We start from the raw sequence: 11,387 nt of genomic DNA, 5'->3' as shown, positions 1-11,387 counted from the left end.
TCGAAGTGCTGCTGTAACAAACACGTGCCTGGATCTGCATGCTGGGCACTGGAGCTCAGTGGGATCAGAGCAGTTTCTAAGGTTACCGAGGACTGAGTCAGGAGTCGGAAGCGGTGCCGAGCACAGCAGCTGTACTGACACCCCACACTCAGACATCAGCACTGCACACAGACAGAGGAGCTGAGTCTGCTTTTGTCTTTGTTGAGCTTGAACTACAGACTTTTCCCCCCGTCCACAGAACACACACAGATGCATCAATCAGTTCAGAAGTAAGTCGGCACTGAACTTCCCTGCACAAGGGAGCTCAGATCTAAGCAACCTGTCTTCAGGACAGGCAAAGGAAAGGAGTGAGCTGTAGAAGAGGCTGTGCCTATGGGATCGGCTGCTCCTGGTTTGCTGTCTGCCGGTGCAATCCCCTTTCTGCCCTGCAGCAGCAAACGCAGCTCAGGCACTGCTGCTCCTCAGGCACTGGGCACTGGTGGCCTGGCTTCACAGGGAGGAGCAACAACACCTCTTGTGCCTGACACGTACTCTGCTCCTTGAGAATGTGTCAGGCTTTGTTCTGATAAAGGCAGAAGAGACTTTTGCCACTGTTTTTCAAACAACACGTTGCCTATGAGGAGAGAGAAATTTAAAAAACTCACTGATTTACCATGTTAAAAAAAGATGGCACATTTATTGCTACATAAATGTTATATACATAGTGTTTTCTGTTACATTGACAGAAATTTTTTGAACTTCTTGCTGCTGGTTGGAAAGGTTTATCAGCAATACCTTGAAATTTGACACAGGGTACAAATCTGCAATAAACCAACAATGGAAACTGGAGAACAAGATGAGAAGCAATTCATCTCGGACAATTAGCTCTTACAATACTCCATAGGTACTACACGGTATGCTAGAACCCTACTATGGTCTTACAATGCTATTGTAAATTTCTGATATTAATGAACAGGTTATGGTAAATAACCCTACATTTTTACTACCTAATATAGTAAAATAAAGTAAGAAACTTTTTACTGAAAACTTTTTTTGATTTCAAAAATCTAGAAAGAGTAATATTTAGAATTCAAGAAATTTTCTTACAAGATTATTGTATAAAAGACTAGCTACAGTGAAAAATAAGCCAAATGTTTTTTTCTTTCTATTTTATGAAGGAAAGCTTCTGGGCATACTGCAAAGTCTAATATAGCCAAAAAGACAACAAGCTTAGAAGGAAAAAGGCCAGGCAGTGGCACGTGATCACTTTCACACGTCATAAGCAACAAATTCCGTTTAGCTGATAAACACTGAAATGAAGAACAAGGCCACAGATATAATCAGGTGTTATTTGATGATATATGCAAATTAAAGTAATAGAAATGAGTCCACTAATTCCACAAACTGTTTTGTTAGGAACCATCCAAAACATGAGCATAAATTCATTAGTTTATTTTATCAATCCATCTTTTGTTCTTTCAAATTAAATGACTTCATAAAAATTATAGTTTTGTTCCTGTTTTGTGTGTGAACCAATTGCCAGTGATGAAAGATGCACTATATAAACAATAGCTCAGACAACCTTGGCTTAGGAAATTTCCTCCCATGGTCATTGCAGTGGAAGACAGTTTCCATGGAAGTTCAAAGGGATTTTAACCATTTCAACACATCTGTGACAAAGGAATACTTAAGGACACTGTTCTGGTGGAGAAACATTTAAAGGTTTAATGCTAATATGGCTTGGGACGGGGGGGTATTTGCATTTGATTCACACTGTTTTTTCTCCACTGACAAGCCATACAACATGACATGATAATTAACATGTACAGGAAGGAAAAACTGGTGACCATTGCTCTTAAGATTCCATTACGTAATAAGCCCACCTTGCTGGTGGTTATATCATCATCACACTACCTGCCACGGTGAACATAGGATTTTACTATTCACCAAAGTTACAGCCTGAAAAAAATCTCCTTTGTATTTTAATGCATTTTGTGCTTACATACAGCTAACACTTTACATGTACTATATGTAGTACTTACTGCTCGGAAAACAAAGCAACTCTAACAAAGTAGATTCTCCCCACCCAATTTACACTTCACGTTACAAGCTTTACTATGAAGCCTAGAAGCCTAAAAAGGTTTTGTTTATAATTAGAAAAAAAAAAATGTTTGAGGACAGTCTGAGGGAAAATAAAAATCACTTTTTAAATCCAAGAAATGTTATGGTCACAGTATTGCTCCAGCCTGCAGCCTTCATGAGGCCTCTGAGTGGCTTGAGGCACAGAGCTCAGTATGGAAGGGGAACTGTGACCATAACTGTTCAGATTACCAGAGATCAAAAATAACATAAAAAAAGCTATACCAAGGAATAGTTTCCTATTGCATGGAAAACACTAGTCATATGGCAAAAGGAGAGGAAAGGACAACAAAAGACTTTTCCCTTCCTTTTTTAAGACACTAATAGGTATGCTGGGAATGCTACGGGTCGACGGTTGTCACTGCTTTGTTCTCTGAATGTGAACAGCTTTAGTAAATGCTGGCATTCAGCTGACATTTTATCAGCTTTTAACATGTTAACTTTTCCCTTTATATGTAGACCTTTACAGTTCCATAACAATAAATAAAATTTGTAGTTACAATGCATTTGTCAATTCAGTTTAGGCACAAGGCAACTTCCACAATGAGTGGAGAGATCACAACAGTCTCTGATTGTGCAGAAGCGACACACTGCTTGCAACAGAATGATATGTTCAGAGTATCTCATGGGCTGAAATTCTGTCTGAAGATCTTGTATCTTCACTCCTGATGCAGGTGTTGACCAGTAGCTTTGATCATAAGATTGCATTTGGGTTTCTTGCTTCAAGTGTTTTCTCCTGTCAGGTTTGTGTCTTCATATAATGTTAGTTGTCTGTGTCCTTGTGAAGAAAGGTCACCTTCTGTGTATCCCTACCAATAATTCTGGAATTCTAGAAAGAAATTTAGGAGAAGAAAGAGGTTATTAGGAAAAGAATAATTTAAAAGCTTAGTATCAACACTAGAGACCTAATTTAAACTGGATTTGGTGGCATTTTCAGTCATTTAGGTGCAAAAGAAAATCACACTGAGAGGCCCTGACATCCCCCATTCCAGAGATATCCATATTGAACATGATATATTGAAAAGATTACTCTAAAGAGCCTTCTGTTGGGCCCCCATGGATATGGAAGAGAGAATAACCTGCACATCTCAGACCTTCAATTTGTGTCTGACTTTGCTCTCCAAACCAAGCAGGAGACAGTGCCAAGTTCACTCCCTCCTGAAGGTAAATTGCCATGTTCCTGTACAGTCTTTTCTGTCAATGTCATACTTCAGTCAACCCACAAAGTTACTGCTATTGAAAAAAAAAAAATCAAAGACACCAAACTTTTGAAAGTGGTTCTTTATATTTATATGGCAAGAAGAGACTAAATTTGCTGTAAATCAAAAATTATCTGACAATTCCAAAGTAGCCTACTGCTCTGGTATGAAAAAAAAACCAAATTAAAGAAATTCAAAGCATTAAAAATTATAATACACACAACAACAAAAAACCTCCCCAAACATAAAATTTAGTAATGTTCTGGATTAAAACAAGGGCACTGAACCCAGTTTTTTATTCTTTTTGAAAGTGGCAACAGCTCTACTGGAATACTCAATTTTTTTCTTTTAAAATCAAGGTTTCTCAACTATTTAGAAAACCAACCAACAACATGAATAAACCTAAAAGACTGATATTCCTGTAGGGCCTCCCCATCAGCGTGTTTAAATGAGATGTTACATACTGGGATACCTTGTAAAGCTGAAAATGTTACTTCAAAATCTTAACTATCTTCACCAATACAGATCGTCTGACTTAAGACAGTTCCCAGCCTCTGCTGGGCAAATGAGAGGAGTTAGAATGACTGGCCTTGAGCCAGAGAGCAAATCTCTCTGGGATGAGGAGTCCCTGAAACTCTGTATTAGCACTGGGAAACAATACGTGGATTTTTACATGAACTAATGTGATATTTAGGCCATTTAAAGATGTATAATTCATCTCTATTAAGCTTGGCTTATCTAGCAGGCTGTTCACTGTTCCTCTGATGTCATGCCAAGAAGGCCACCTGAGCCAAGAGATGTAGCCATTGGCAACAAGGCATGGAAATAGAGACTCTGACGATAATTTCTTGGGATTTTATTATAAACCCAAACAAATCTGCAGCCTTCTGCTTCTGCTCAGAGATGTGAAAGCACAGAGAAGTTTGGTGCTGCTGGCAGCTCAGGAACTAGATCCCACCATATCCAGGTGTCTCCCCCACTGTAGCCAACACAAAGCAACAAGAGCCATCCCCTGACGTACCTGGCTGGTGTTCACATATGACCCATAGGGTTGGTAGTTTCACTCAGGCCAGGGTGGCTTCCTGGGTGTGGTGTTGGCGGCTCTGCCGATACGGCAGAAACTTTTTCTTCTTCCCTTCTCTTAAGGCAGGCTGCTTTAGGGTTTAGGTTTCGTTCTGTAACAGAAAAATCAGAGTTCTTCACATCCCATACGCCGACACCATGGGCAATATCGATACATTAACCCTGGAGTAAAAAGAGCTCTGCAGCTTCCCTCTTCAGCTGCTGACACCCCACGGTCACCCGCAGGTGTCCAAAGCTGCAGACAATCACTACTGAAGGTCCTGCCAGACAGCTCCTAAACTGGTATTTAAAAAAACCAAAGAGACAAAGAGACAAAGAGACAAACCCAAACCCTTTCAGCTGCCTACATACACCTTCAGAAACTTTCAAAAAGCACCTCCTTTATCACCATAAGACACTGAAGTGCAAAATGAGAAGTGTCTAAAATTTACTCTATAATAAAATGGAGATACATACATTTTGTTGGTAGGCTGAAGTCTTACCAACCTTCCTGACATCACACTAGTTTTAGTAACGTTGCTGATTCTTTCTTCTCAGCAAGTACCAGCCACCTGTTAGGGCAGGGGAGGCAGCACATCCTGAATGGATAGTTCTCAACAGCCTCAATCTGTGAAATCACCTTGTGCCCATCTTGGTTCAATCAAAAGACTGTGATGACAGTCACATACAGCAGGAGCATTATTTTTTTTCCAAACTCTATTTCCTCTCACATTAAAGTCAGTACTTTATAATAACCAGCTGTGGACCAGCTATCAAGGTATTTCATCAGTATTTTTCCACTTCCCCACTTAGTTTCAATAGATGTAGATTTGGATCTCGTTTCCAAATAATGACAGTTTTCTAAAAGTCAACTGTTTCTGTTCTTCAAAATGGCTTTTTGTGAATCAAAATATAGAAGATGTAAATCACAGGGGCCCAAAAGACACACAAAACCCATGTAATATATTCCACTGTTGAGTTTAATCATAATCTTAAGGTATTTTCTAGCTGTCAGTGAATTCTGTTTTGCAGTTGGAGATGGCAGATACAATTATAACTGCAAGAAGTCTGCCAAAATTGAACAGACAGCACAAGCCCTTCTCTTGCACTGCACAGGCACCCCTCTAGTAACTGCAGTTTACTGACCCCTGTGCATTTTAGCTCATCCGACAGAGACTATTTTGGATGGACTTGATAGTTCTGCTGTCACCAAAGTCATTATCAACAGCCTCCTACTGCATTTCCTTAAGGATGAGCACTCATAAAGATTCTACTGGAAAAAAAAACTGCTAACTTTTCTTAATCACAGTTTTCTTTGTCTAACTGTGGCTTGCCTTGAAGTTTTAAAGATTTAATTACATGGAAACTTTGAAAGGAAGTTAATTTACAGTGATTTAGGAAATGGAGATAAAACCTCTGGCCTACACTGAGAGCTTAAATCTGAAATGGTTCATTTTGAATAGCACCAATCACAAAATGAGAAGCTTCATTACCAGCAGAGAGGAAATTGTTTATGCAATTACATAATGCACTGTGCAAGCTCCTGTGGGTGTCACACAAAGCTCCGGTCACTCACTCACAGGAACAGGTGCAAAGGGGGACGGGCAAGACAAATGGGAGCCAGGGCCACTCTCTAGGAGGCCCCGTGCACTTCCCATGGCCTTCCCCGGACACAGAGCACACAGGGAGATGGGAGCTTAAGGAAGGGAAAGTTCTCCATTTACACTGCCTGTACAATGGGGCCAGTTCAGCTGTTAGTACATTGAGAAAAAAGATTTCTACCACAGACACAAGGATTGGAAGTTCTCTGACCAAGGCAAAAGTGATTTTATTATCATGGAGCTTCCTGTGAATTACGGAACCTGAGAGCAGGGAGATGGACTTGATGCTTTTTAAACATCAAAACCCATGCTTGATTAATGTCCCTCTGACTTCATAATATTCAACCTTATCTTCTAGACCATGGCAAGTATTTTCAGACCAAACAGTGCCCGAGATCCAAGCCTCAGAGATGCTAAACTGGGTTTTACAACAGCCCCAGCTGCTGTCTCATCTGCAGAACAGTTGATCTGAGCCTTGGAAGAGCTCTGGCTGGAGACTGTGTGTTTCTTTACTGACAACTGGATCAATAAAACTGCCTGAAAACACAGCGTCTCATCCTTACTGTATGAAGTACGTAAATTTGTGTTAAGTTAGTTATTTAGTCACTTTCAATAAACTTTTAACTGCTGCTTGGATCTTCTGTGCAAAATGCAAGCAACAAATGAGAAAAAGGAAGTAAAAATGAAGTACACAAAAATAAGCCATTGTTATCACTGTGACATCAGTGATTCAAAGATGTAGCGCACTGAGCAAATACAACCACTGACATATCCACATCTCAGACTTTTCCAGTCACCTGATGCACTTCCATCAGTGAGACACTAAGAAGATGGCTGTTAATGAGTCCCAAACAGCAAAACACGAGGACACTCATTTAGGAAGTGCCACCTCCACAGAACAAGACTATTTCTGTTGGAAGGGACTCACAGCCACCATCCAGCCTGAGTGCCAACCAACTCAGGGCTGACCAGAAGTTACAGCAAGGTGCCCCAGAACTTCAACATGTCTTTGACAGAAGTAGAAAGGGAAATTAAAAGTCAACTGTGGCTTCACCAACTCACAAGAACAGAACAGCTGAAGAACCAAACATGATTCCTAGAACCATCTCTCCTTACGAGAGTGAATGGCACAAAGCAGTTTTCCTTCTGCACCTACCAGCAGGCGTATTGTTTCTTTCTTGGAAAAAATTAAAGGAATCAAGGAAAGAAAATTCATGGAAACCCAGCTCTAATTCAATTACAGCAGAAGTAAGTTTCCTCCCTCCTCAATACATGTTTAATGCAAAACCCTAAGTAAATACAAACAAATTCACTGTGTAATATTTCAATTATATGGGGTTCATCTTAAAACAGATCTCTTATTGTTGCTAAACCTTTTCTCCTACTAAACAAGTGCTTGTTACAATTTAAAGTGGATGTGTCAACATTTTAATTAATGAATTTACCATGAAAACTTAGGTGAAGAGATGACTAATTGAAAGAAAAAAGAAAGGGCAAAGTATAAACCTTATACTCACTCCTTTCCCATTTTTTTAAAAGTAATTATTTGCTTTTTCTACAGAATTTCAGCATCATTACAGAACAGCAAACACATTTTCAGTTGCTCATGCATCTGGTTGTGCAGGTTTCAAGAGCCCCACACTGCTCCATGGACAAAGCTGCCACAGGCTTGCCCAGCCCCAAGGCTACTGACCTCTCACTTGCTGCTCCAGGCTGAGGATCACTGCCACAGCCTGGTGGAGGATCAGCAGCTTCGTCTGCGGCTTCTCACTCTTCAGGTGCAGCTGGCACATGCGGCCGAGCTCCTTGAATGCCTCGTTAATGTCTCGCACACGTAAACGCTCCCGGGCGTTATTTGCCATTCTTCTCTCCTTTTCTCTTTCTATTTTCTGCTCTGGGTTTAAATCCTCATCTTCGTTAGTACTGCTGCAAGAAAGCAAACGTAACAGTATATTGAAATATCACTGGTATTTCAAACACGCGATCCTGGTGCTGTCTCCAAATTTTCAGTTGACAAAATTAAACTTTCCACTTAATCCATTTCATATTGAAGTATATTTGGGTAACTAAGAAAGCATCAGGTATCAATGCTGAAGTTTTCAAGGAAATTCTTGTTGTTCCTGCCTTTTCCTGAAAATAAATGTTGAGTGGCTTCTGCCTGAAGATACCCATGGAATATTGTCTAGAGCAGGTAAACATCTCTAGGAAAAGTTGTGGCAACACACTGCTTTTTGAAGCAGAAGATGTAGCCAAGCCAGTTAAAGAGGTAACTCAAACACCTTGTAAAGTTTTTGCTATTTTCCAATACATCAGCTTATATAAAAACGCATTCAAGGAATTTTCAATTTCATGTGCTTATTTAAAAGTTTTACTTTTGTTAAAGACCACACTGGCCAATTTCAGAACTATTTTTTCTTCTACTACTCAGTGTAGAGCTAAACAGTTGTATTTAGAATTCTTGAACTGCCTCAAATGATATCAAGTTGTATAGCCTTAATACAGGTCCATCCAATTTAGTCTAAAACTGTGCAAAACCTCTGTTCTACTAAAATTAACACAATAAAATACCATTAGACGTGTTGATACAGACACTGCTGCCTGTGGTCGCAAAATTCTGATTATTTACTCTTACCTCAAATTTCAATGCTTGTGTCAGGCCTATCAGGCAGATCCAGAAGCACTTACCCAGTGTCAGCTCCAGTTTTGTGTCTGTGGCTTGGGAGGGGACACAGTGTTTCAAGGGGATATTCAGCCATGGTGTTCACCTCAGCCTCCAGATCAGGAGCTAGAGCTCTCCACCACCAGACGCACATCTAGAAGTGCAACCCTGGCCCAGGTACAAGGTATCACAAATTTCTGACATTGTCCCATCCTCTATGCTGGGCAGGGCCTTTTGAATCTTTTGCTGCTTCCATGTACAGGCAGACATTAGGCATGGCACTAGTGTAAGGGAATCCACACTTGTTGGGTGGTTTTCCCAGCAAATCCTCTACCTTGTATTTAAATATATACAGATACTATAAACTTTTTCTCTCTTTCAGCTGCCTATTGGTGTATGCACTGCAGTAACACAAAAGCCTTGCAACAAATTTATCAAATATAAGGACAACATGCATTAACAAAGCAGAGATTCTCCAGGTCACGTCAGCAACACACCTTGTTCTGCCTCTGGATGAGACCTTGATATCCTTCTGGGAGGACTCATCATCTGATTTCATGTCATCTGATGAGGGGGGTTCATGGATATTTTCATCCTTCTCCTTATGTTCAGACTTGATTTCTGTTGGACCTATAGCCACAGACTGGCTCTGTAAGCCACCCGACAGTGCTGCAAGCAACCAGAGAGCAGGGTGAGTGTCACAGCACTGAAACGCTGCACAGAACCTCAAATAGATAATGGCAGTGAGGGGCCAGAGCTGAGCACAAGTCTGGGGAGACAACAGGAAGAACTAACAGAAACAAGAAATCCTGGTAACACTGCTGTGCTTGGACATGTGTCATGGGTTATAAAGCGATCACAGCTCACAGAGCAGCTTGATTGGTAACAGCTTAGTCTAAGGAAAACATGGTTTAAGACAAAAGGACATTGAGTGGAGTAAGGAAATTTGCACCTGATGTCTGGGCTGCAAATTTAAGGGCAGAGCTGCACTGACATTGAGGCTTGGGTTTAGGCCAAGTGTGCAACACCCCCTAAATGGTACTAGCACACTAATAAAGGAGCTGACTTCTATTTTCTGCAGTTTACTTCTTTAGCTAAAAGTGGAAGGAGCAGTAAACACTGGTGTGGAATGCCCTCTTTCCATTGGCTGGGCTGAACTCTGGTCTCAGCCCACTCCACAGCCCTCCTGGCCGACTGGGAAATGGCTGCAGCTCTGCAAGTGAATCACGGCCCCTTCAGCTGGAGGGATGTGGCTGTAATGCAGCCTTCTCTTGAAACTATACTGGGATAATTCTTAGACAGGGATGCCCTCAAAATTGTTGCAGAAGTCCCTAACAGTGGTGGTATATAGGATTTGTTATTAATTTTTATTTTTCAACATTATCTATGCCCCTATCCCTTGCACTGATGCCATTTTACCAAGATCTACAGCCTCACTGGCTCTGAACTACTGCAGACCCTGTCCAGCATTTAATCCTGGAAAGTTACCTCTGTAGCTGTCCTGTGTTTTATGATTTAGTTCTGTGCTCTGAGCAGAAACTGTACTGGGAAGAACTGAATGGTTGCTGTTGAGGCTGACACCTTCTTCCCGGTGAGTCCCAACCTAAAGCAAGGCAAAGCAAAGATTTCTATTAAAGATGTGATTCAAAGAAATAGTCCAAAAATAGAAGTTTAAAACATTGAATGTATTTGCTGGATTAGAGAACAGAGTTAAAATTCTCACTGAGTAAAGGAAAGGTTTCGTTGATAGATGCTGTTACATTAAAACACCTGATTACACCTTACTGGACTGGGCCATGTCTCAAGCAGTGACCAACCCTGTTTGGAATAAAATAATCCAGGTATCTAACCATTCTTACCACCTATTTTGTGATCTGTTCCTTCATAATACATCATGATTAAATTTCTGAGCAGAAAGCATTGAGATGAAGAGTCTTGAAAAATTCTAATTTTGCATAAACTTGAATTAATGATACTTATGTGAGACAGCTATGAGTGTGCATACCTAACTTGAAGAGGCAATTTGTTAAAAAACTTCTGCTCAATACAGAATACTGTCATCAACTTCTATTAAAAAATATTTGTTTGAGAAAAAAGAGGCAAAGATACACTGCCTGTATTTAAATAATTTGGAACACAGACCATTTAAAGCTTTTAATTTCTAAAGACACAAAAGTTCTTAAATATTTATAATATAACCAACATAATACAATTAAACAGTTAAAAAATGAACAAAGACAAGAGATTCTACTATTATTTGTATAGTTAAAAACTGGCTACAGATGAAGCTTTTTATTGGAACAGTAGCAAACATGTCAACTAGAAGATTAAGCCTTTAATTAAATAGGTTTATTGCCTGGAGTTACACATGAGAACCACTGTTTTTCAATAAATCCTTCAATCCTAGTAAACTGCTGAGCTTTGAATCCCTCTTGAGTAATTAATGCAGCTTTTACCTTTCATGTCTTAGTATGGGTTTTACCCAGAGAGAGATAAATACCCTTATGCAAGTTTATCCTTTGTTTAATATACACTTGTTCCTGTAAGCTAATGCACAGGAACAAAAAAAGAAAGGGGGAACCCCCCCCCCCCCCCAACAACCCACAACTAATATCAGGTCATTCCGGGCTGCTATTTGTATCCATTGTTCTGCAGAAAATCTCCTCTTGTATACTGTGGAATATCTGTTGCTATTTCAAGTATATTTTATCTTCCTCTGCTTGTAATAGGCTTTGTTTGTGAGAAGTT

The 11,387-nt window shown here is 40.2% G+C and overlaps 1 protein-coding gene across 9 annotated transcripts in view; it reads right to left on the bottom strand.

Moving 5' to 3' along the window:
• Positions 1 to 656: 656 nt before the first annotated feature.
• Positions 657 to 11,387, bottom strand: part of TCF12 (transcription factor 12) — a 161,481-nt gene continuing 150,750 nt past the window's right edge. For 6 of the 9 annotated variants that reach the window (XM_069025990.1, XM_069025991.1, XM_069025995.1 and 3 more), the window contains 5 exons: positions 10,128 to 10,242; positions 9,137 to 9,308; positions 7,674 to 7,906; positions 4,339 to 4,492; positions 657 to 2,947 (listed from right to left, as the gene is read on the bottom strand). In XM_069025990.1, coding sequence (XP_068882091.1) covers positions 4,350 to 4,492; positions 7,674 to 7,906; positions 9,137 to 9,308; positions 10,128 to 10,242 — 663 coding nt within the window. In that variant the 3' untranslated portion in view covers positions 657 to 2,947; positions 4,339 to 4,349. The remainder of the gene's footprint in view (positions 2,948 to 4,338; positions 4,493 to 7,673; positions 7,907 to 9,136; positions 9,309 to 10,127; positions 10,243 to 11,387) is intronic. The other 3 variants (XM_069025992.1, XM_069025996.1, XM_069025999.1) reach the window with 1 other exon arrangement.

The sequence above is a fragment of the Aphelocoma coerulescens genome, chromosome 10 (assembly GCF_041296385.1).
Source record: "Aphelocoma coerulescens isolate FSJ_1873_10779 chromosome 10, UR_Acoe_1.0, whole genome shotgun sequence".
Lineage (NCBI taxonomy): Eukaryota > Metazoa > Chordata > Aves > Passeriformes > Corvidae > Aphelocoma > Aphelocoma coerulescens.
The sequence above is the reverse complement of the archived record's forward strand: the minus strand, read 5'-3'. Positions and strand labels throughout refer to the sequence as shown.